The 27,457-nt window shown below is 39.6% G+C and overlaps 1 protein-coding gene across 5 annotated transcripts in view; it reads right to left on the bottom strand.

Annotated features, from left to right (window-relative positions):
• Positions 1-27,457, bottom strand: part of st3gal4 (ST3 beta-galactoside alpha-2,3-sialyltransferase 4) — a 53,661-nt gene that overhangs the window by 25,910 nt on the left and 294 nt on the right. The window contains exons 1-2 of one of the 5 annotated variants that reach the window (XM_077235527.1): positions 27,444-27,457; positions 315-386 (exon numbers count right to left, since the gene is read on the bottom strand). The exon at positions 27,444-27,457 is cut by the window's right edge and continues 294 nt beyond it. In XM_077235527.1, the coding sequence (XP_077091642.1) occupies positions 315-336 (22 nt within the window). In that variant the 5' untranslated portion in view covers positions 337-386; positions 27,444-27,457. Of the gene's footprint in view, positions 1-314; positions 664-26,673; positions 27,046-27,443 lie in introns of those variants that run through there. The other 4 variants (XM_077235528.1, XM_077235526.1, XM_077235529.1 and 1 more) reach the window with 4 other exon arrangements.

Genomic DNA, 27,457 nt, shown 5'->3' on the forward strand with positions numbered 1-27,457 from the left:
TTTAAAATGTTTTGAGTGTTTATTTGAAAATGTAGGGCCATAAAAACAGACTAGACTCACACTATGTTTTCTTGTGACTACTTTTGCGTATTATATTGAGGCACATTAAAATGTGCTCCTAATTTTTTGCTTGTGGTCCATTTTTAAGCTATCTGTAGCTCTTTTGGCATAAAAAATTATAAAAGTTATTTTTTTCCATATAATCCATCAATTAATATGAGATTACATAGAAAGTATGTATAAAACGTTCTAGATTAAGTGTCATCTTCCCTGCCAGACACCTGCACTAATTATGTGTGTTCACATGTACTTACTTTTGGCTGATTTTAAGGTCATCGTCACATATGCCTTAGCCCTCTGATTTCTGAATGGTCCATACTGTTCTCCTGATGAAACAACACAAACGCACGGTGTAGACACAATACTGTATCAATCTCTTTCCTGCCACCACAGAGAAAAAGGCAAAAAGCCAAAGAAGACAAACTGGTGTCCTATCAAGCATGTCTTCTGTCTGTTGTGAACATTTTACTTTACTCACTCTTTCTATAACTGATGCTTCCACCCTAAAAAGTGTGTTTGTTTATCTGTGTTGGAGGTGAACTGAAGGGAGCTTGAAGAAATCATCAATGTAACAGACACCTGTGTGACGGTGGTGTTAACCCTGTAGATCGAGCACAGGATTCTGGATTAAACCAGATTATAAAGCCATTCAACAGACTATAGGAGAGAGATGAGCACACACATGCAGATGCATGAAAACCTACACACCCAAATTTGGTTTCCTGTTTCCTTTTTTAAATATAAAGTTCACTGAATAAGGATATGAACAAAGATTTAAACCAGATAAATATTTGCAAGTAAAGCTGCACGATTCTGGCTAAAATGAGAATCACGTTTTTTTTTGTTTTTTTTTTGCTTGGAATAAAGATCATGATTCTCTCACGATTCTGAAAAGCTTTAGTATTTTAAAGATCTACAAACCCTGAACATTAGGTTACCAAACAAGATAGAAACAAAATAAGACATAATACTCTTTGCTTCAGTCAAATTTAAACAAATGCAGTAAACAAAAAGAATGTAATATTTAAATAAATAAAAATGACAATTAAACATTGACAACATTTAAAGGGATTATGCCAGGCTAGACCTATTAAAAATTCTTAGCAAGAAACAATAGCTATCAACATTTTTGGGTATGGTGTTGCGTTGAATAGTGTTGCTTTTATAGACGTTTGTTTCGTCTAGCCACTGGTACTTTGTGATTTAGCAGTTTTGTTTTTAACCATCTCATACTGTAGTTTTAGATAAGTTTTTAATTGAGATAAGTTTTGCAATAACTTTACTTTTCATTTATTACCTAAAACTCACTTGAAGTTTTGCGATAGTTACATTAAAAACTCCTCGTGCTTCCTGCCATACACCACCCGTGACAGACACAGAAAACAGTATATATATATATATATATATGTACATGTGTATATATATATATATATATATATTATTAAGTGTGTGCTGTCACTTTAAGACCGACTGCACGGGCCGAAAAAAAAGACAAACATCCATTTCTTTCTCAACTGTTCACTTATGACATAAACGAGAGAATACTTTTTGAGACGGCCATTTAGATGGGTATTCTGACAATTTTGTGTTTATGTGTCCGTTCAAAGGCAAAGAAACGCGAAAGCGGAATCAATTATGTATTCGAACGCTGTCTGACACGTGCGTTTCGAGTGTGTGTGGCTGGGGGCTGTGCGCATAGATAACGCACGAGTCCCGGTTTTCGCCTCTTCTTCTGCGATTAAAATTGTTTGAATGTGGCAAGGCAATACACGTTCAAATGAGACATTTTCACTGAAGGTTATATTTAGCAGTTAATCCACGAATCACATGCGTGCCGAACCGCAGAAACAAATCTAGTGTGATCCGTTCCACCCCTGGCGTGTTATCTCGTTGAATATCATTGGCAGAATCGTAGAAATGCAGGATTAAGATTGCATGGTTGAATCGAGATTGCGATCTTTTAACGGATAATCGTACAGCTCTATTTGCAAGTGATTGACTTTTTTTAGTTTAATATTGTCACCAACAGTTGCATGGAACACACAATGAAAATGAAGATCAGGTATAACTTCTTTAAAAATCCACTCAGCAGGCAATACAAAACAAGATGAGCAAACAAAACCAACCGCTATGCGGAAACGTGACTGGAAAATGAGTGATACAAACACAACAACTTAAATAGCAAGGCAAATGTGGGTAATTAATCACACACAGCTGAACTGAAAACTAACAGGAAACTGGTAAAAACAAAACTAAGTATGAGTGTCTGTGACATAACGCCCCTTCTCAGAAGATGCGACCTCGCACCGAAACCAAAACAGACCAACAGGAGATGAGGGAGGGAGGTGGCTTTGGAGGACGAGCAGTAGGCGAAGGAGTAGTGAAGAGGAGCAGGTGGAGGGCTGGAAATAACAGGCAAATAGAGTGGCAGAGAACCCACAAAGGAGCAGATGGTGGGAGCATCCAAGGTGGTCATGGGAGGAGTGGCCATATTTTGCAGACTCAGTTAGGACGACAGCCCATGGCAGAGTCGATGGAGGGAGGAGCCAAGGGACATCCGTGAGACGGCCGATGGAGACGGAGCCGATGTTAAGGGATCCCAGGGCGCAGACTGAGAGCTGATTAGGGGTGGGGGAAAAAATCGATTCTTAGATGCATCGCGATGCAGACGTGGACGATTCTGAATCGATTCACAAATGTCAAAAATCGATTAAAAAAAAAACAATTTTTTTTGATATATGGCTTATTTATAATGACGTAATATTGACGGAACGCAAAAGACGGAACTCTGAAGCGCGGAAGTGCAGTGCCCAGACCGTCTGTCTGTGGCGTGTGCACTTAACAGAGACGTGATGGCTGAGCGCGAAATCCAAACACCCTACTCGTTAAAAGCTGACGTGTGGAAATATTCTGGCTTCTATGAAGTTGAAGGGGGAAAGGAGCTGGAAAAGAGCCACACTAGTTGTAAGCTTTGTAGAATAAAACTAAAATATTTCGGCAACACGACAAATATGAGAAGCCATATGACACGTTTCCACCCAGAGGAGGAAAAACACTCGGCTGTACCAAAGCCGTTTCTCTCTATGGCTCTGGGCTGTACCGGTGTTCAGACGATTTCTGCTGCCTTATTTTGATATTTTAAATGAACTAGCAATTATCACATTTGATATAACAAGTAAAAATGACATTATTATATGAAATAAAATTATAATAAAATTTGAAGTTAAGAGTACAGTATAATGTACTGTTTTTATTTTTAAAACGGTGTGAAAAGTAAAAATTATCATCAAATATTCATCCTTGACCTGTCAAAGTTTCCTACAAGTCTCCACAGCAAGGATGGATAGATTTATGGGCGTGGTAAGCAGAAGAAAAATGAGTCTGCACATGCACCAGTAAGTAGCACATCTCGATGGGTAGCATGAATCGTCAGAACACCTGTTGTTGTTATATTATTAATTTACTACAAGTATGCTGCTAGTTCAGGCACACATTTATTTTCCTGTTTGTTCATTGCAATGTTAATAAAATATATTGTACTTTAATTCTTTATGGGTCATTACTTTGTACTTTTAAAGCAAAGTATTTATATTCACACACAAACACACACACAAAAAGATTCTGTTAATCGATAATCGCTTTAGCATCAAATCGCAGCCCTCTGAATCGTAATCGAATCGAATCGTGAGGTGCCTAGAGATTCCCACCCCAAGAGCTGATGGGCCTGAATAACACCATTGGCTTCGGAGACCAAGGCGAGGGTGCGGCAACGAGCGCTCGAGGTGTAACCAGAGCATCCGAGGACTGAGTCGGAGCCGGTGCGACAGAGGTCGCTGGAGCCAAATGGGAAGAGAGTCAGAGTGCTGCTTGTAAGTCCGCAGCGCAGGCATGGTGGCGGCTGACCAAGGTGGAGCCGGAGGGACGAGGGAGCCAGGTGGAGCCGGAGGGACGAGGATCTCTGCTGGAGCCGGGGGGACGAGGGAGCCTGGTGGAGCCGGAGGGACAAGGATCTCAGGTGGAGCCGGGGGGGCGAGGGAGCCGGGTGGAGCCGGAGGGACAAGGATCTCAGGTGGAGCCGGGGGGACGAGGGAGCCTGGTGAACCTGCATGGCCGAGGATCTCAGGTGGAGCCGGGGGGACGAGGGAGCCTGGTGGAGCCGGAGGGACAAGGATCTCAGGTGGAGCCGGGGGGGCGAGGGAGCCTGGTGGAGCCGGGGGGGCGAGGGAGCCTGGTGGAGCCGGAGGGACAAGGATCTCAGGTGGAGCCGGGGGGACGAGGGAGCCTGGTGAACCTGCATGGCCGAGGATCTCAGGTGGAGCCGGGGGGACGAGGGAGCCAGGTGGAGCCGGAGGGATGAGGATCTCAGGTGGAGCCGGGGGGGCGAGGGAGCCGGGTGGAGCCGGAGGGACAAGGATCTCAGGTGGAGCCAGGGGGACGAGGGAGCCTGGTGAACCTGCATGGCCGAGGATCTCAGGTGGAGCCGGGGGGACGAGGGAGCCTGGTGGAGCCGGAGGGACAAGGATCTCAGGTGGAGCCGGGGGGGCGAGGGAGCCTGGTGGAGCCGGAGGGACAAGGATCTCAGGTGGAGCCGGGGGGACGAGGGAGCCTGGTGAACCTGCATGGCCGAGGATCTCAGGTGGAGCCGGGGGGACGAGGGAGCCAGGTGGAGCCGGAGGGACGAGGATCTCAGGTGGAGCCGGGGGGACGAGGGAGCCTGGTGGAGCCGGAGGGACAAGGATCTCAGGTGGAGCCGGGGGGGGCGAGGGAGCCGGGTGGAGCCGGAGGGACAAGGATCTCAGGTGGAGCCGGGGGGACGAGGGAGCCTGGTGAACCTGCATGGCCGAGGATCTCAGGTGGAGCCGGGGGGACGAGGGAGCCAGGTGGAGCCGGAGGGACGAGGATCTCAGGTGGAGCCGGGGGGACGAGGGAGCCTGGTGGAGCCGGAGGGACAAGGATCTCAGGTGGAGCCGGGGGGGGCGAGGGAGCCGGGTGGAGCCGGAGGGACAAGGATCTCAGGTGAAGCCGGGGGACGTGGGAGCCTGGTGAACCTGCATGGCCGAGGATCTCAGGTGGAGCCGGGGGGACGAGGGAGCCTGGTGGAGCCGGAGGGACAAGGATCTCAGGTGGAGCCGGGGGGGCGAGGGAGCCTGGTGGAGCCGGAGGGACAAGGATCTGAGGTGGAGCCGGGGGGGCGAGGGAGCCTGGTGAAGCTGCAAGGCCGAGGATCTCAGGAGGAGCCGGGGGGACGAGGGAGCCTGGTGGAGCTGGAGGGACAAGGATCTCAGGTGGAGCCGGGGGTACAAGGGAGCCTGGAGGGAGGAGCCAAGGCAGCGCCGACAGGTAGATGGGCCGAAGCGGATTGAAGGGATCGGCCGCCAGAGGTGGAGACGAGGAATCCTCAAGCTTAGGCGAAGTTGGTGGGGGTACGGCCTTAGGCTTGACACATAGGAAGTCAGAGGACTTCGGGAAACCGACAAAGGCAGGGCTGAGGGACTGGCTGAGATCTGTAGTAGAGGTGGGAGAGGGAGGCTGGGTGGGATCACCTTGCCAGAGGTCCTGGACATCATGTTCAGATCCATGGCATCATGGATTCAATCAAATACCAGCGGATAAAAAATCTAAGCCTGACTGCCTCTGCTTATAATGTAATGTTATAAATCTTATAATGGCCCATGTTTGGATCATCCAACAGGACAGTGATACAAAAACAAACATCAAAACCAAAACAAAAATGAGTCACTGAGCACAAAACCAAGCACTTGCAATGGCCATTCCAGTCCCTGACCTGAACCCTATAGAATGAATGGGCTGAACTGAAGAGAAGAAGAAGAACAGGATCTGGGAATCTGAAGGACCTGGAGAGATTTTATATGGAGGAATGATCTCTGATCTCTTGTCAGTTGTTCTCCAAACTCATCAAACATTATTGGAGAAGACTCAGAGCTGTTATCTTGGCAAAAGGAGGTTGCAAAAAGTATTTTATAAAAGGGGGCAAATAATTGTTCCCAATGTGTTTAGGAGAAAAAACATTTATTTCAATATGTGATCAAAATATAAAAAGGACAAACAATGCAAATTATTTTTTTACACCCATCTTTAATCATATTTACCAAGGGGGCAAATAATTCTGACCAGCACTGTATATCTATGGAGTCAGAGTTAAAGATAATCAGAAATAAAAATACAAAAAAAAACTGTGGTTACACAATTTGTAATCAATTTGCCAAAGAAAACACGGAAACACAAGCTGCTGTTGCATTTCCTTGAAAATAAATGAAAATATTTAATGAAAATAAAGCCACTTGACTTGACCACATAACCAATGATATTACATCTTTTTTGATTTGGTTTAATTATGATAAAAAATTATTATGATTTAATAAAATACATCCCACAAATTTTACAATAACTGTTATCACAGATAATAAAATATCACTTTCTGAAGAGTCTATTATATAAGAGTTAAAGTTTCCCATTAATGTCTGAGAGTAAATTATTAACCTGTAAACCGTCACCGATATTTTGAGCATAGATCTGACCTTGAAGGGATGTAAATAATTCACGTATGCTTTGAAATACATACCTAAGGTTGTTGGTAATAATAATAATAATAATTGTGGCGAGCAGGACGGGGCACAGGGCCGTGAGAGAGCGGCACGGGGCCGGTGGCGTGATTACTGATGAGTGACTCCTGCGCGACGCACCGGTCTCGTATCTCTCACGGAGGAGCGGAAGCATAAAAGGAGGAGCGACGACAGTGGAGATTTATTGTTATTGAGGATCTCAGGTGTTAGATATTTTGTTATTAAAATTATTTGATTTTTCGCCAGTTCCCGCCTCCTTCTTCCCACAACATCAAACCTTGTTACAATAATAATAATAACAATAATAACAAGAGTGCTTAGAGCGTTCCATTGATACCTAATTTATGATGATAAAAATCTGTAGTACTCTCCATTACATTATATTATAGTATCGCATCTATGATAGGTTTATGGGTAATTCATAATAAAAATTAATTAAATTTAAAAAAAAAAAAAATCAAAATTAAAATTAAAAAAAGACTACAATTAAAACAGTTATATGAATTTCTCTGAATCATGTCTGTTACCTCAATTCAGATTTACTTCATATTCAGGATCTCCAAACAGCAATACATTGAATGGACAGCCAGAACAAAATTACATTAAAATAACGTTATTTATACAAATAACATTCTGATGAAATGTGGGTGGGTCGCGGGTGGATATGATAAATAATTAGTAACTAGTAATTAGTTACTTAATAAATATTAAATACATTCTCTCAAATATGAGCATGTTCATAAAACATATTTTTTCCGCCAGGCAGACTAATTTGCACTCTCATTTACCCCTTTTCCACCAAAGCGTTTTGAGAGCCGGTTCGGAGCCGGTGCCTGCGCGCGAACCAGTTCTTTGTGTTTCGACAGCCAAAGAACCGGTTCTCGGCCAGGAAAACTGGTTCCAAAGCGGCACCAACTCTTTGCTGGACTAGAACCAGAGAACCGTTCTTTTACCACGTCATGCTTACGTCGGGGGCTGGGGGCGGGTTTAGATGTGTCCTAAACATCTTTTCTGACCGCAAAGCCAGGAGAAACATTTGCAGAAACACGATGTAGTCCGCCATTGTAATTGTTATGCTTGAAGTTGGCGCAAGCGTTTCTAGCTTTTTTTAAAAAAATTTTATTGAAAACATTATGTAAGCAAAGAAGAAAACAGTCACAAAATAGAACAAATAAACGGAGAGAAAAAAAGACAAGACAGTGTACATAACTAATCAGAAAAGATTACATATCAAAGGAAAAGATTAAAAGACTTACATATTTCAATTGTTTTTAAAGCCTTCTTGGTCCACGAGTTAGAGATAATCCCAAAGTAATGTTGTACTTGCAAGCGTTTCTAGCTGAGACGTAAAGCGACGTACACAGTGACGTAACGACGTCGTTCGCTGGGCGCTCTAGAAGTGGAAAAACAAACAGGTTCTGAGGAGGTTCGCAAGTTGAACCAACTCCGAACCAACTTTGAACCAGCACCAGTTCCGAACCCGTTCTTTTTTGGTGGAAAAGGGGTAATTAAGATACGCGAGCTGCGTGGGGTCCGCTTTTTAAAGCAGAAATGGAGGCAAAACAGGTCCGAGAGAGAATTAAAAAAGGAGAATTAAATTCAAAACCAAACAAACGGAAGGAAAGAAAGGTACCGTGTAGGAGCGTTTTAGCGAAGTGGTTAACGAGGATGAATCAAGTGCTGGTATGGCTGTGAAGCTCTCTATGTTTATGACAGCCACAAAACTGGTACCTCGAACACGGTTCATTGTGTGTGTGTGTGTGTGTGTGTTAAACCAAAAGACCAATCAAGCAGCATTCCTCAGTGTATTTTGATTAGTGATGCTCCGATTGATCGGCAGCCGATCATGATCAGTCGATATTGGCTAAAAATAGCTTGATCGGTGAACCCCAAAAGCGCCGATCAAAAAAGCCGATCACATGACGTAAATTACTCGCGCGACTTTTTTCCACCTGCATGCGCGGCGCACGAGCACACAATGGTCTAGTGGCAGAACTTTTGCCTAGCGTGTCAGAGGTTCTGGGTTCTAATCCGCACTCGTATAGGGTTTTTTCTTCTCATCAAAACCGATTATGTTTATCAGTTGTTGTATATCAGGCAGGGACACGTTTGTGTATATTTTGTTTTGTAATTTCACCGGAACGAATAGAGAGTCTCCACAACGGACTGAAGCGCGCGTCCGAGTGAAGACTGTGCGCGAGCCACAAGAGAACACAGTATCCGCGCCACTGATCGCAGCGGCAACGAGCACTTTGATCACTTGATGAAATAAAAAAATAAAAAAACACATTTCAGCGCTAGATCGCCTCTTATTTAACAAATGACCAAAATGAATGCTCGGCTAGTTAGTAGCTGGAGATGTTTTATTTAGTTGTATTGGTACATTTGTGCCGCGATATGTTTAAAAAAGTGGTATGGACAATATTGACCTCAGCAAAAAATGGTGGGGACACGTGCCACCCGTCCCACCCGCAAATTACGCCTATGCTATCACTTATCATTAGTCTTCCCATGCCTTTCAGTCTTAGGCCAACTACCTCTTTGTTTTAAATAGGTCATTATGCTTTTCTTATGCCTTATTTGAAGGACGGCTTATAGTAATCTAAAATATTTTATATTTTTTGTCATAGTTGGAAATACTCAGACGTTCATAGTAATAACAGAAAAAAAACTTGCCATAGTTTTGTCCTATTTTCCTTTGTGGCAGTAGCCAGTTTTGGTGTAACAAGTTTTACATTTTGCTGCTAATTATTGAATGTAGTCAGTGTATTAAGAGGCTACAATTTCCAAGTATGCCTAAGTGTAACTTGATCCCATCCCATTAAGCTGATCTAATGTGTGTTGGTCTGCCTTATTTGGGAAAGATGGCCTACAGTAGCCTTAAGTTATCCAATTTTTTTCATATAATCTATCAATTAATATGAGATTACATAGAAAGCATGTATAAAACGTTCTAGATTAAGTGTCATCTTCCCTGCCAGACACCTGCACTAATTATGTGTGTTCACATGTACTTACGAGTCCACTGTTGAAGGCGATCATCCATTTATCATAACGCTTAACACATAAGAATATTTACAATTTGACCATCGGGTACGGGTCGGGTCGGGTCTGGATATCTAAATCAGAGAAAAGTATTAGTGCGGGTGGGGGGATGATTTGTTTTTGGCTGCGGATTTGGGTGCCGTTGGAGCTCATCCGCGCATATCTAGTTTGCAGTTATCATCACTAACGCTATTAACATGGGTGTGTTCAGGATGCACCACCCTTAGTCTCACCACAATACATTATCTATAAAATTGTCTTTAAGGCCAGGACGTCAACTCTTATGCAATCAATAACACGCTAAAGTGCCACACAATAAAGCATATTGAAAATGTGCATTTTGGTCGACTGTCTCTCAAAACACAGTAATTCAATAAAACGTTTGTCATTTGCATTGCTACTTATAGAGTTGCAGAAAGAGGGAAATGCTTCATCCTGGTTCTGATATGCATTTTTTCTTTGAACAAAAATATCAAGTTGTCACATGACCAGCAACTCTGGAGTTTGTTTCTAGTGCTTGAACACAACGTAAACATGAGCATTGTGCTTCTAACATACAATATTAAGTTGTCACCCTTATTGTTACCTCAAAAACATTTAGAGCTAAAATCCAGTTCTGAACAAAAGAAACGCATATATTTTCTACATGTTCCTAATTGGATTGTATGACCTTGGCAACTATACTGTGATAGTAAATCCCTTATGATAATATTTGATTATGTCCTCTGCTTTTCCATAATTCTCTAAAGTTTCTAATAGAGCCTCTCTCACTAGATGCTGTATTGTTTTATCAGTTCTAGACTGATAGCATGAATCTAAAATTGTGCAGATGAGAGTCTTTCTCTACGGTGATTTTCAGCGATTCATTCCCCATTCTCCCAGTTTATAAGCAGATTTAATGATCTGAACCACTGACTGGACTATATTATCACATACTGTGCTGAGAACATATTCTGTTATGTTAATCAAATCTAGTTAATCGCTGGAAATATAAAAAAGGTATGTGTGTAGCCTTTGACCTGAAACCTTTTTATACATTGATTTAGTTATATATTAATCAATAATAAACATTTTCTGTTCCACAGAATTGAGGGTGAGTAAATGATGACAGAACCGTCCCTTTTCAGGCCTGCTGGTTCAAATTAAACTCAACACATACTCAGGAACTCTGATTGTGCACGAGTATTTATATATATACACAGTATATATAGCAGGGCGTGCAGTTCATATTAGCTACAATTTCTCTGCGTACTCAAGCCATTTCAGAGAATGCGTTTGTGGACTCTAATTAATCCCTAGTCATTTAAGGTGTAACATAAAGAGGGAGGGTTTTGATGTGCAGGGAAAGCTGTCCGTGAATCGGTGGAAAAAAGTGCTGTTGCTGCCAGATCTCGATCATCAAAAATCACAGAAAATTTGTATTTGATACAAAACAAACTTAACTAAAACAAATGGGGAAAAAAGTCATACCTGAAACTATTTTTACAGCGTTTCATTTTCTCCATAGGGAAATTTAATTTATGAAAACTTCTAAACCGTTAAAGACAGACCTATACAGTAACTATGAAAAACTGAAAAAAAAAAAACCATCATGATATCAATAATAAACGCGACATAAAATTGATGCTGCAGTTTCTGATCTGTTCTGACCGTGCAATGATCGTGCGAACAACCTCGATCGTGCGAACAAGTCTCTCTGTGGTGAAAATCAGGTTTTTAATGTTGTTTATATGTCTATGCGGTGTTTTTAATATTATTTAGACAAACAAATTGCAAATTCATAAGTCAACACCATTGCTGAGTATTTTCTCCTTAAAACTGCAGTGAAAAAAAGACAGTCTTAAAAACACGGTTTGAAATAGCTGGTGTTTCTGACGTCACAAACCTTGTAACCAATCAGATCACGAGTGGGGGGGGGGCTTTAGCATATCATTAACTGGTGTTAAGCAGGAGAGTCTCAAGAGAAGCCAGGTTATCTGGCTATATTTATTTTTTGATATGAATAATCAGGTACATAAATACAAGGAATTCAAGAAGTGCTGCACAGGGTGCAACTTCAGTATCTCGGTGCTCTTTGGGTGTAGGGATGGTTTCACTGATAAGAAAAAACACTCGAATACTCGAACAAAATATGTGGTAATACTTTATTTTGATGGTCCCTTTTGAGCATTCTGTTAACTATAAGTAACTTTGCAACTACATGTCAACTTATTCTAACCCTACCAGTCTACTAACACTCTAATGAGAGTTAGTAGACATGTAGGTGCAATGTTACTTATAGACAACAGAATGTGTTAAAGGGACCATACAAAATAAAGTGAAACCAAATATGTTGATCCAGGAACATGTCTTACTTGGCAAAATCACGGTGACCCAGACTTGAGTTTGGTTTGATAAATTCAAGAAGCGTGTTTTCTTTGAGCTGGTAAAATTAAAGGTTCAGTTGATATATCTGACTGTTTGTATGTATTTACAAAATTGAATACACGTGCAGTACAATTTAAAATTGAGGATTGCAGTGCATTGTCAATGCATCATGATATTGAATTGAACTGAATCGATGACATGATAATGGTAATCGAACCGAACCGTGAGAGCAGTGCTAGTAGGTTCACGCCCCTAGCTATAGCCTGACTGAAAATAGAATCCAATAATCTTGATAGGCTTGAGCTCACAGATCTGCTGTTTACCCTATTTAACCTTGGCTCTGCGTCCAGACACGACAACATTTAGCAGTCAGAGCAAAGTCCTTGTGTCCCAGCATGCTCAGCATTAAAGACCTTCTCTGAAACATGCGATTCTAAGTGAGGAACAATTAACGCATTTGACATTAACAAGCATACACAGCCATGAATATGTAAGTGAGTCCCCGCCACGGGGTCCTAGTCCCCAGCTCGGACTGCTGTGATTGAGTAACTATAGTAAGCGCTGCACAATGGCAAGTGGAAATATTGGTTTAATTCAGCTATATGCTGTATGTTTGAACCAGAAACTGTTTCAGAAGAAGAAGAGGAAGAGCTAATTACACAAGGTCGTCTGCAAGTCGATATATCAGAAAGATAATGCATTTTATGTATTTGTCTCTACAATGTCGGACACATTACAGTAATTGATATGATTAGTATTTTACCTGACTATGTTATTATACAGCTAATAATGTGTTGCTAATGTTATACAAACCATGTTCCATTCACCATTTCAGTTCTGGTGTTGACTTATGAATTTGCAAATGGTTTGTCTTGAACCACATTAAAAACACCACATAGACATATAAACAACATTAAAAACTTGATTTCCACCAACATTTAACAACATCCTTTAATAACAAGTTCTTAGGATTCGGATCTTAGGTAATGTTTCTTCATAATTCTCATTTGAAATGTCATATGCAAATAATGCACCGGACAGATGTTCTCCCAACATGTATAGATGTTTAAAATAATAACCTCTCCTACGCACCCAACTTAAAGGGGTCACATAATGCCATTTTTTTACAAGTTAATATGAATCTTTAGGGTCTAAATGAAACCTTTGTAATATACTTTTATTAAAAATTCTCATTAGTATTTTAAGAAAACACTAATTTGACCTGCTCAAAAAACATCTCTGTTTTCAGCACTCCATTTCAGTGTATATGCCTTTAAATGACAATGAGCTTGCTGACTCCGCCCCTCTGTTCTTTGGGGCGTTTTTGACAATACCGCACGTGGAGTGTTGCCTTGACAACAGTTGATGGTATATAATGGGAAAGAATGGCAGCGGGAGTCTCTGAGGACACATCTGTAGTGTTGCCATACCAATTTGAACCGGAGTCGGACCCGGAACAAGATGGCGGCCCCGAAGAACTTTGACCATTAAGGCTAGAACAGGACGTTTCTGAATGGTTGGTTAGCGTAAAGTCACTTTGATCTATTTTTGTATGTACTGTCAGGGTAGAGTAGTGGGATACAAACGCTATGTGTTTACTGTATAGGTTAGTTCATAGACTGATTTATGTTGAAAAACTTTTTTTTGGTAAATGTAGGCTTGTCAGTGATGCGTAACGTTATCTCAGTGTTCGGTACAACTATCGTGACTGAAATGTCCTGTCATGTCAGTAATGATTTTAGCAGTAGTTGAAGGATACCTAAGAATTTGTTGTCTGTTTATGTTAAGTGCAGTACGAAAATGTTTTATGTTTTACTTAGTGTTAGCACGTTAACTGTAACACCTGCGTACACAGTTTTTAATAACACAATAACCATAACGCGTTGTTCATTATAAACGTGGGATTATGAATTATATTGAGAACGTCGTAACGTTACATGCCGTAATGTACCCTGAGTGTAAACATTAGCTGCATTCATCGTGAAGCGTGCAAGCGATTTGCAAAGATTAATATGTATCGTAAAAGGTTAATAAAACGTTATACTCACTTCTTCAGGAGGTGCAGCAGGAACACGAATAGTTGTTGTTTTCAGGACCAGCTTCTTAGCAAAACCAGCTTTATACTGACCCTCGTTTAAAAAGCAGTCTGGTGTGAAATGATTCGCGCAAACATGAATGCAGTTACGTTGATCGTGGGGAATATTCCCTTCCTAAACAAAACTAGCCACTGCTGTCAATCAACAACCGTGGGAGGATCGTCATGCGCCGTGTGACGTCGCACGGTGAAACGGCTCGATTTGAGACAGGGGAATACATATAAGGAGATTAAAACAAAAAAACTGGATGGATTTGTATCATTATATGATGGTTGTGAACAGGCACTGCCAACACACATTTCAGTACAATCAACTTGTAAAAGTGCATGTACCATTATATGACCCCTTTAATGAAACTAAAGTTTTAGCATCAATCCCATCCCTAAATCGTGTAATTACACCTAACCCTATCCCCTCTCTGGATCGCTCAAGCCTTCCATTCTGTTCTGCACACTTCCAATGTAAAAAACACAGAGGTGCATTCAGGTGTTTCTAATGAGCTCCACATGCTGCAGGGCCGGGAGCCCATCCACACACAACCTCTCAAACAATGGTGGTCTGTGTGGCAAACGGAGAGCAAACAGAAAAAGGGGTGCTGGTAGGTTAGTGGTAAAGGTATGGGCTGGTCAACCATATTTTGTCTGACACCAGGTATATTCATATTTTGAGCACTGCCTCAGTATTATGGACGTAACCTAGCTGTATAATATTGATATTGTGTCTGTGTGTGTTCATGGCATTATCATTTAATGGTTAAAAGTGCATAGCTTCTGAAATTCTCATGTGATAGTCGACGCATGAAAGTCTTGCAATGCAATGTACTTGCACTTCAAAGAGTAATAATAAGCTTGATAAAAAAAAAATGCAACACATTCTGGCAAGGGTCTCTTAATGTGCCCCTATTATGCTAATTTAAAGGCTCCTGGTTTTGTTTTGGAGTCTCCTACAACAGCTTTACATGCATCAAAGGTCGAAGAACATTTTCTTTCAAGTTCATTTTCTCATAACATGCATTGCACAATACCACATTTTTCAATGATTCTCAAAAGATCCGGATGAATCAGTCTCTCTAAATTCCTCCTTTGCGGTTAAGAATCGATTCTTTAATTTGGGATACAATAACTTTAGCCTATTTATTGTGCACTTTCGACTTTGCAACTTTGCAGAGCGTTTATATCCACAAACAGCTTTACACGCTGCATGAAAGGGAATATTAGAAAAACCATAATTGGGGCCCTTTAAAGTTATGAACAAACATTATCCCAGTAACGTTAATTGAACGTTTGTTCAAAATTATCTGATCTTTAATAATGTTCTCAAATGTTGTGTTGACTAATGTTCTTTAGCACAAACACATTATTTACACATTGTTTTTCTGAAATGTTTTGGACGTTCATCTAACATTTTTTTTAAGTTACTACTTGTTTCAGAACGTTTAGAGGAGATTTAAAAAGTAATATTCGCAAAATATTTTCAGAATGATAATGTTGATATTCCTCAATTAAATAATTAATACACATAAAGGGGCGGGGCCTGGTTGAGTTAGTTAGTAGTGTGTTGAAAACGGGTGCTTATGGTAAGGGGCGGGACATTTCACAAACACACTCAAAGCGTTCGACCAATCACAACACACTGCTCCAACCAACCAATCAGAGCACAGTGTGCTTTTCAGAAGGAGGGGCTTCATAGAGACAGGAACTAAACAGAGCGTTACTGACAGACTGGGAAGAGAGGAGCTGCAACGATGGAGAATATGGGGAAATAATCAACAGCCCAACAAACAACATCAAGACTTTGTAAAAAGGCATAATAGGTCTTCTTTAAATGTCATATAGTTCATAACGCAATCGCAATACACAACAAAATAATCACAGTATAATGTTTGATGCATCCATATATATATATATATATATATATATATATATATATATATATACACACACACAGTGCTAAGCATAAGTGAACACACCTAAACTAAAGTTGACTAAAGAGAGGAATAAAAAATTATCAAAAAATAATCTTTTGGAAATGTATCTTACTCCCTTAATTAAAAAAATGAGGAAAAATCCAACCTTTAAGACACCAATTTTCTTTGTGAATGAATAATGTATCGTAAACAAATAAATGTTGTTCCTTAAAATACAGGTTGCATAAGTCAGCACTCCCCTATGTTAAATTCCCATAGAGACAGGCAGATTTTTATTTTTAAAGGCCAGTTATTATATGGATCAAGAATAATATGCATAATGATAAAGTTCCCTTGGCCTTTGGAATTAAAAAAGCCCAATATCATCACGTACCCTTCACATACCTAGAGATTGGAATGGGGAACTTTCCATAAGATCATCTCTCAATGCAAATCACACCAGCTATTAGACTAACTGAAATAAAACCATGCCAATCTCTGGGTATGGTGAAGTGTGTGTGATGGTGTGGGGCTATTTTAATTCAAAAGGCCAAGAGAACTTTATCAGGATGCATAGTATCCTGGATCCATGACACAACTGGCCTTTAAAGGAACACTCCACCGTTTTTGAAATAGGGCTTACTCACCATCTCACCTACATTTAGAAAGGTGGGCAAACGCATTTTTGTCTCAGCGCATGCATTGTTTTAGTTTGGCAGCTTAGCTTAGCATAATGAATGGAATCCTTTGTTGCCAGATAGCATGTTGTGAGTAAAAGTGTTAAAAAAATATAATAAAATTAACGAATTACTTCTTGTGGCCTGCGTATTCACAACGAGTACAAATAGCAGTGCAGATTAAGACTAGGTGATTTCCTAGGCAGAGATTGACTTGGGACTATATTGGGGTGAAGCACAGGCGAAGCACTGCTACTTGGGCGCAGAGATATCACGCAACACCTGAAATCCCCCAACTTCCGTCAACATACCGGCGTGACCTGCACCGAGTATCTTCGCTTTTGGATTGTGTTGAGTTTGAGAAATTACAGCTACAGTTACTGCAAACATGGTAATTGCCTGCATAGCAAAAGGTTGTGAGAATTAGGGGTGTAACGAAACACAAAACTGAAGGTTCGGTTCTTCCCACGGTTTTGACGTCTCGGTTCGGTTTAGAAAGCTAAAATTGTTTGTTTTTTTTGTTTTTTTAAACACTGGTTTAATGAAAAAATTGTGTCTTTGTCTTTAAATTAATTCAATTACAATTAAACTTTCCCAAGCATAAAAAAAAGATCTGCTAACGTTAATGCTGTAAACTAGGGAGCCCGCACATTACTATTACATTAAAGGTTAACATTAGAGCCTAGATTTCTGGCCTAAATTCAGATGCTATTTATTTTTTAGATATAATAATCAACACCCAACACATTGTATGAAAACAATTAAACTGAACATAAGGCGGTTTTTGCATTTTGTTTTTACTCTAATTCGTTATTGAAATATAATAATTTACACAGTTGCTGTAATTTTCATGAAAGATATTTTAAACATACATTAAATAATCAAGATATCATTAACAGGTTAAGTAAAATATAGCCTAATATAGTGCATTTATTTAGTGCAAGAGTTCATTTGGATGACTAGCCTGCTGAGGTAAATATAATGCTATGTGAAAAACTAAGCTGTTTTATTGACGTCTTTCCGCTGCTGAAACACTGTTTGAGCGATTGGGATGCCTTTCAGTAAGTATAGTGTATCTTTCAACATACCTTCAGGTGACCATTCATGTTTATTCTGTAACTGAGGAAGAGATGATGGCGTTTACTCGAGCTAGTACAGTGATCTGTCACGCCACATCAGAGAGCGCCAAAACGGCATTTATTGTTTGAATTTCGTGATCAAATAGACAGAATTTGAAAGATTATACCTTAATTATTATTATTGATGCAAACCGATGACCGTTTGACCGATGGTTGACCGTCTCAACGTTAACCGATCAAAGTTGTCGGTAGTCGGTTAAAAAAAAAAAGTGATCTCTAAATTAGGCTATTATAGACAGTGGACAAAACGCTACTACAGTTAGCCATCTTGCCTGTTTGTACTTAATAAACCAATAAAAACATTTGGTGCGAGGTCACAGCGTTTGGGTTCGCGCGCTCACAAGGTTTGCGAAAAGTAAAGGCTACAGGCTAAAACACTGGAGGTTAGAGCAAGGGCAGACGACAGGATGAAGCGTGCAAAGAAACGTAAGGTGTGGGACCATTTCACCAAAAATAATGATACAGTAAGTTGCAACTTGTGTGATACAGTGCTTAAATACAGTAGTAATACTGTAGAAATACATTACATCTACATTTCAGTGGTAACAGATAAGGTGATGATGATCATCATCTTTCTTTATTATTGTTAGTACTAACGTTACCTCAAACTAAGCGGAGTCTCTTCGGAGCTGTCATTTTCTTAAATGAGACGCTGCAATGTTTCAAATGAGCTTCTAACGCTAGACCAACGCCTTTATTTTCAACGCGATCACCTTGTACCCAAACCATTTCGAAACTAAGGAGCCATTTGTCCTCCGATTACATACAAGCTCCTCAGCCCCGCGTTTGCGGGACTCATGTTTCGCGCTGTAGGGGATTTTAAAAAAGTGACGTGAGTGGAAGCGCTGCGCCGGGACAGTGTGTGTGTGTGTGTGTGTGTGTGTGAGCGGGAGGCAGAGAGAGATGCGACAGAGTTGCGAAATTGCAGGCGCGGCTCGAAATGGCTGTTATTTCAAATAGCGTGGCATATTTTTTTAAACTAAAAATTTAGTTTCAACCGGCTAATGAGGCTCGGTGGTCGGTCAAGAACATTTTTAGTTTTCGCCATCCCTACTTATTATCGAAAGTAACAAAGCACGGAGCTTGCTATTATATGGTTTAAATGGAGATTAGGCTACAAGACTGAATTCGTTGTGTTACACATAAGACATGAGGTCCGCTGGCCGGGGTAGCAGGGGGCGGGGCGTGTTCGGTACGCCATGAGAGAATCGCAATTCGTATCGTAGGTTCTGTATCACGGTTTTTCGGTTCGGTTTGAATATCGCTACACCCCTAGTGAGAATGAGCAAAGGACATACACTCACACCACCAGTTTGTGTTGGCTCTTATCCTCACGTCCTCTGGCTGTTGAGCGATCGCAAACTCCTCCTGTCGGTCTATTTCCAAAGCTGGCAGCTCCTCTTCTGAAAACTCTGGTTCATAGAGGTATGGTTCTGGATCTTGACTGTCTGAGAAGTCACCCTCTTCGTCTCTCACTAAATCCGCCATGTTCATCACCATTCACTATGTCTACTGTAGGAAAAATAGCCAGCTACTATTCACGCCGGTATGTTGACGGATTTCAGGTGTTGCGTGATATCTCTGCGCCCAAGTAGCAGTGCTTCGCCTGTGCTTCACCCCAATATAGTCCCAAGTCAATCTCTGCCTAGGAAATCACCTAGTCTTAATCTGCATTGCTATGTGTACTCGTTGTGAATACACAGGCCACAAGAAGTAATTAGTTTTTTTTGTTTTTTTTTTTTTTATCACTTTTACTGACAACATGCTATCTGGCAACAAAGGATTCCATTCATTATGCTAAGCTAAGCTAACGGTGGCTCTGCCAAACTAAAACAATGCATGCACTGAGACAAAAATGCATTTACCCACCTATCTAAATGTAGGAAAGAAGGTGAATAAGCCCTATTTCAAAAATAGGTGGAGTGTTCCTTTAAAAATAAATATCTGCCTGCCTCTATGGGAATTTAACATAGGGGTGTCCTGACTTATGCACCCTGTATTTTAAGGAAGAACATTTATTTATTTACGATACATTATTCATTCACAAAGAAAATTGGTGTCCTTAAAGGTTGGATTTTTCCTATTTTTTTTAATTAAGGCATTAAGATCAAAGACCAGTGTTCACTTATGCTAAGCACTGTATATATATATATATATATATAAATTATTTAAAAATGAAAAAGTGATAAAGTAATCGTAAAAACAAAAAAAATCATTAGCATTAATTAATTTAGTCGCATCTGACTTGATTTTAACATGCCTTAAAAGGGATAGTTCATCCAATTCTGAAAATTCTGTCATCATTTACTCACTCTCAAGTTGTTCCAAACCTGTATGAGTTTCATTCTTCTGCTGAAACAGAATCTGGGTAACCAAAGAGTTGACGATAGCTAGCTATTGACTTCCATAGCCTGGGGGGAAAAAATACTATGGAAGTCAATGGCTACTATCAACTTTCTGGTTACCCACATTCTTCAAAATATCTTCTTATGAGTAACTGATGACAGAATTTTCATTTTTGGGTGAACTATATGTTGTTGTACTGTCACACACATACGTCTTCTGGGTAATTTCGTGTTCTGAGGAAAACCTAAACTGTCACATGATTATCTCACAAAACCATGCACAGCTTGGCCCTCTATCAGCAGGACCACGAGTCAATGTTGCATTTAACTATTTGCTTGGGACAAGGCCTAGACTTTTGACATTTGAAGAACTTGTGATTCTTCATGAGCAAAACAAAACTCTGTGCGTCAATGTAAGCGTAACATTAAGTGAATAACTATTTGATACCTATTTCAAATCTCTCAATGTGTGTACTGTAAGTGTGTGATGATCACAATGGTAAAGGTTATTACGTTTTAAAGTAAACATTGTAAACATTTGGTAAATGGACTGCATTTATATAGCGCTTTCACAGACCCAATGGCCACCAAAGCGCTTTACATATTTGCCTCTCATTCACCCATTCACACACCGACGGCGGTGTCAGCCGTGCAAGGCGCCATCCAGCTCGTCGGGAGCAGAATTTAGGGTTAGGTGTCTTGCTCATGGACACCTCGACACTTGATCAGGGGGAACCGGGGATCGAACCACCAACCTTTCGGTTTGTAGACAACCTACATGAACCACTGAGACACTGCCGGCCCACATGATCATTTGTATCCACATGAAACAGATCAAAGTCTAACTTTCGATCCAGTTTGCAAACATTACAACACTTTACAGAGACAGACCTCATCTGAGCAAAAACGAGGAAAAGCATTCAAAGGAGGAGCCACCTCAAACATCCTGTCTCAAATCCTCACTGCAAATACATTACTGTGGAAATCCATTGAAATGTATTTAAGATAACTCAAGATGTTTCTTACACAAGGCTTATTGTAGAAGGAGAAGACTTGTGTAAGAAACATTGTGCAAGTGCAACTTCTCACATGAGCAAGTAAAAAAAAATGCTTATTTAAACAAATGTTTTGACAAGTAACCATTGTCTGCTGTCCGCCTTATTTTGCAACAGGACATCATCTATGTTTTGTGAGAGTGCGAGACTTTTAAATAATTAGCTGTAATAAGTAAATAACTGGAAGTATTATCAAAGTGCAGAAAATGGTAAAACTGTTTGTGCTACAAAACAATGAGATGATGAATACAATACTGTAATTAATTAAAATAATATGATAAGAAATACTAGTTTGCGATATTAAAGGGATGGTTCACCCAAAAATGAAAATTAGTTATTTTAGTCGATAAAGTTTTAAATATGGATATTTTTCTTACACGAATACATCGCTTCACTTCAGAAGGCCTTTATTAACCCCCCGGAGACGTTTCGAGCACTTTTATCACGGATGGATAATATAACTCCGATTGTATTCGTCTGAAAGAAGAATGTCATATACACCTAGGATGACTTCAGGGTGAGTAAATCATGGCAGGGCTCTACAATGCGACCATTTCAGTCAAAAAGAACAAGACGTTGAACAAGAACAAGAGGTTGGTGCTGTTGTTCCTTGTAAGAAGCAGAAAATATCAGTGACGGGTAACGTTAAACAGTACAGGTTGAAAAAAACAATGCCTAGACACTTTTCCGTGGCTACAATACGAGCAAGATAAAGATGTTATGCTGTGCAAATACTGCAAAGAAGCTGGTGCAGAGTTAGCAGGGCCAACAATGTTTGTGTGCGGACATTCACACTTCAAGCAAGAATCGCTAGTGAAGCACGGCAATTCCCAGCGTCATTTACGCTGCAGGGACATATTCATGAGCAGAAGCTCTCCGACAACTAAAAATCTAATTCAACACTGCATACATAATTGCCAAAGAAGAGATCCCATTCATAATATTTGGGCCATTAATTTTGTTTCAGAAGAAAAACTGTGTAGATATCAACCCTACGTACGACAACAATAATTGTGTTCAGCAGTGAGTGCAGATGTAAATTTAGAGTAGGGCTGAAACGATTCCTCGAGTTACTCGAGTTACTCGATTACAAAAATTACAAGATTACAAAACTCTGCCTCGAAGCCTTGTTAAATTCCTATGACGCGCACTATACGCGCGGCGCAGGGATTTGATTGTTTCACACGGACCGTTTATTCACACGGACCTGTTCAGGAAGCATATATTTTGAATTTAGTTGGCGCGATTGCTGAGAATAAATATGTAAATAAACGGCAGAAATTGTCTAAAGTGTGGGATCATTACACACTTAATACACTTAACTCACTGAAACAAGGTAACGGGGTCTAAGCCTATTGATGTTCGCTGATTTTAATCCCATACTGTATTTGTAGCGATGTCGTGATGCGGTTTGACTAGATATGATTTTTAGCTTTGATGACATTTTTAAGTAGTAAACGTAACTATCACGTTCAATTGCAAGAGAGTATAGCCTAAAAAAAGCACACGTCAGTCAGACCGATTGCAGCAATGCATCACATATGCTTAAACTTTTATGTAGCCACGCAACAATAATTTCAGCATGCATTCACTGTACACACCGGGACGTGATGGAGGAACAAATATTGTATTGCAGTTTTTGCGAAACCTTGTTTGTATTTCACGTCTGACAAATAGTTACAGACAACAACAAAAAATTAAAGTCCCCAGCCTGTTGGTTTTTAATAAAGATTCGGAGTAGCCTACTCATTTTTCAGTTAAAACACACGGAACAAAAAGTGCGTCAGCTTTTTCAACAACAAGTCACGTTACAGCTCTTCTTCAGCGTTAAACTACCAGAATACAAAAATATGCTTAGATGCTTAGAGTGGTTATATTATAAAATCTTAAAGGAAAATTCACATATGAGATAGCTTTATAACTTGCATACTATATAACTTATAGTATAAAACGAATAACAGCTTTAACGGAAATAGACACAAGTTTAAAATAACTATTCTGTTAATAAAACACACACACAAAAAAATATCCGAATACTCGATTAATCGATCGATTAAGTGCTAGATTAATCGATTAGCCTACAAAAAGAATCGATAGCTGCAGCCCTAATTTAGGGCTTTAATAAGGAATTTATTCTGTTATCATTAAATTTATTATTCATTTATTATCATTCTTTCAGAACACACTTGAAGGTATTTTCAATATTATCGGTCTATAACGACATTTGGGTTGGTAAATGGCATAATTTTTATTTTTTGGTGACTGTCCATTTAAATACATTTTAGGACTACACTTCAGCGTCTGTGCATTGTGTATTTGTGCACAGGGTTCCAGACTGCGACCATTTTTTGAGAATGTGCGAGTTAAAATGTTATGTGGTCGCATTTGTTCAAAGTGAACGAGTAGGCTACATCATGAATCCATTTTCCAAACCGTGTTTTTGACTTATTCTGAATCACTACGGTACGCCTATAATAAGTGTTTATATATTCGGACTATTTTATCCCGGGGTCGTCTCGGCTGCGGAGTAGCCCAATGCCTGCGTGACTCGCCATAGACATTGACGGAGAGAAGTTCCGTCCACAATGTTCTTCCGCAAGACACGTGCATTTTATTTATTGACGAACGTAGACGTCACGCGCATTTCACACTGATGGTGAAACGCACCAATTACGAATTCACGAATTAAGGCATATAAAAATGATAAAAATGGTCTCACGAAACACAGAGCCCCTTCCTCCTACGTCTTTTCAGCGGTTATATTTTCCTCTGTCGAACGATTACACTCATGATCGCTCGACAGAGGAAAAGGAAATTATTATAAAATGCAGAAGGTAAGGAGTGTGAGATTTCTGCTTTTTGTTAAAACTATAAACTTTGATAACGAAAAATCTGTATCAGTTTATTATAATACTCTAATCTTTTAAAATGCAATGCATACATTTGAATGTTTAATGGTTTTTAAAAGATAGAAAGATGATAATACACCGATAGATAGATAGATAGATAGATAGATAGATAGATAGATAGATAGATAGATAGATAGATAGAAATAAATAAATTTGAGATTTTATATAGATTGTATATAATTCAAATGTAAAATGCTTAAAATTACAGATTAAAATTACTGTCCAAAATCCATGAAAATCCTGAAATTTGGCAATGATAATTAATATATTAGCCTACAGGTATTTCTGCTGCAACCCAGAAAGCCTTTGCTAGCCTTGGTCCATTAAAACCACTATTCACCAACATGCATTGATTAATCCCATGGCATGTAGCAAAAAAAAAAACAAAAAAAAAAGTGCGACCAAATCATATGCTGGTGCGACCAACTGAGAAAGTTGGTAGCACCAGTGCAACCAGTGGAAAAGTTAGTCTGGAGCCCTGGGGCATATGAAATGTATGAATGTATGCATGTTTTTTTGTGTTTTCTGAGGACAGCCAGTGAAATTGTTTTTCTAAAACTGAAAATTTTAAATATTTATAAGGTAAACTTCTGTCACACGCTGTGTTTCTGAATTCTCTTTTCTCATGCTCTCCATACTTGTGCATGGTATACAGTATGTGGCACAGTAAAATTTTGTCGTTTAAGAAAAAAAAACATTTTAATTGTCTGTGCTCCTATTTTTTTTTAATTAAGAGGACAAGTGCTCATAATAAAAAATGTGATACCGTAGAACCCTGCATGGGCTAATTTTCATTTTTGGGTGAACTATCCCTTTAAGCATTATAAAAGGCTGCTTTTGTGCAGCTAAAACAACTGTGGATGACACCGGAGGTCAGACAAATTCACGTTACAATTGGTCTGTGCCCGTGCATTCAGTAAGAATGACTCTAGGATGATGTCAAGAACTGTAGATAATAACATTATTATAATGATACATAATACTAATACTAATAAACAAATCAACTTTACATTTATGACTAAAAAACGGTTTCAAACATTATACTTAAAATGTGTCTGACATATTTGCATTTATGTCTAACAAACCTGTTTGCAAGACAACATCTTATATTTGCCTTGCAAAATGCCATAGATAAATATTGACACTGGGCGTAATTTCAGCTGATTCACAGTTTGTATTAACAGCGTAAAAGACGCATTAAATAAAAGGAGTTTAGCAAAGAAAGGAGTGCACACTGCTAAAAGATGAAGCTGGTCTTAGCTGGTCTCCTATCCTGGTTTTAGGAGATCCTGGGTCCTGGTCACCTTAGCCAAACCAGATAAATGGCAGTTAGACCATATGAACATCTTTGCAGACTTGGAGAGTAGACCAGCATAACTCAGCTAAGACCAGAAAGACATCTTAGTATGACTTTTACTGGTCTGTTGGCTGGTTTTAAAGGGGTTTGGATACTTTCCTTTGCTGATAGGCCAGATAAAGACTAGCTTGGCCAGTCTGGGAGACCAACAAGACCAGTTAAAACCATCGTAAACCTGTAAGAGTACAATACTGTTCTATCATTTATGAATAGCTACACAGAAACAAATGAGTAACGAGCTATTAACATTCAAGTAACTAACAAGAATTAACGAATTAGTCATTTATAACGCTCGGTTGTGGTAGTTCGTTATCAATAATATTTGTTCATACCTCCCAGATGACTACTAAGAGCTACTAAATACAGGTTCAAAACTAATGTGTATAATGTTCATTTTAAAGTGACGATCATGGTAACCCACTAGTAATGACTAAAGTATGTCCAAATCCTTCATTAGAATGAGTTGCTAATGATTTGGATCAGTATTCATGATAACTCTTTGAAACATGAAAAATGAAAACTGTCAGAGTCAATGTAAGCCTTTTTTAACGTTGTGATGACATCCTTCTTTCGAGTTTCTTGTTAGTTAATAGTAGTTACTAGCATTTCACATTTGTAATGTAGTTTTCAATTATTGAGGGAGCAGTATTTTAAAGTGTTACCGATTAAAGCGTCAGGTAAATGTCAGAAAACCAAATAGACTAGACTAACTTCATCACCAACTAACGGATAGATATTGCATAATCAACTGGCAACAACGCCTTTAAAAGGTTCGTATCCGATAAATATTTGTTTTACATTAAAAAAAAGAGATATAAGAGGTCTTTGACAATGTTACACTTTAACATTGGAAACAATGTAACATTATATGTTCTATGATAACGTTCTGTTACACTGGAAACAATGTAAGAATCTGGTCTTGCTGACAAGACATTATGTCGAAAACAATGTCGAGAACTGCTCAAAAATAACTGTATTATTTTTCAGTTTCAGCTCGAGGCCACAGATGTAGACTATGTCTCAAAACTTAGTGAACTGCCTACATAGACAGCATGTTCGGGTCTCATCAACATGGAGAATAAAGGCAGCGAGAATAAAGCTAAACTTACTGTATGAAACGTAAATCAACTTACCAGCATGCGCGTATCTAGATACAGATAAAAAACACAATGATAGTGCGGATAGTCCTCCCTCTCCTCCCAGATCGAGCTCGCTGTACAGTCACATCATACGGGGAAAGTTGAGACATTCACTGCGCGCGCACGGGCGTCTTTGCTCTTCTAGTGGGAAGCGCCGTTAGATTACTTCACTGATTTCAGCGTCACGTTGAAATACGCGGAATGGAAACAATCGCTTCTTTTAGCTCCCAATAATATTAAAATCTTTCGGTCGCTGTTTTCGGAAGGTTCCTTCAGTGGGGTCACCATTCATCACTGTACTGCACAGAGAGTACCCTACCCAGTACCCACTGAAGACTGTCCACAGGCGCATGCGCATTCGCGAACGACTGGTGGATGACATGTGAGAAACCCCTGTCGTTCAAATTATGCTGGAACTGAAAACTGTACCGGATATATTCATCATATTTTCTGATGGACACGTTTGTTGTTTTATTAATCGTCAAAGTTCCAAAAGCAGTTAAGTTTTCATCGTTGAAGGCCTAAGATTTATATTAAAAACAGTAAATTTGTTTTTATATGACAATAAGAGTTGAAGAGGGCTGTGGAGAAGTTGTTTTAGTCCAAAAAACCTATCTGTAAACATCATTAAAATAAGATAAAGTACCTTTAAAAAAAAGTTTAGAAAATAAACAAAATATTATCAATATAATGTGCATCACTAAAGGAGTGTTCACATTTCCATTACTCACACAAATAAACACATGTGATGAGAGAGGACTTACCGTGTTGATATATG

This window comes from Siphateles boraxobius, unplaced genomic scaffold (assembly GCF_051911475.1).
Source record: "Siphateles boraxobius isolate OS27281-9 unplaced genomic scaffold, OSU_SipBor_1 198, whole genome shotgun sequence".
Lineage (NCBI taxonomy): Eukaryota > Metazoa > Chordata > Actinopteri > Cypriniformes > Leuciscidae > Siphateles > Siphateles boraxobius.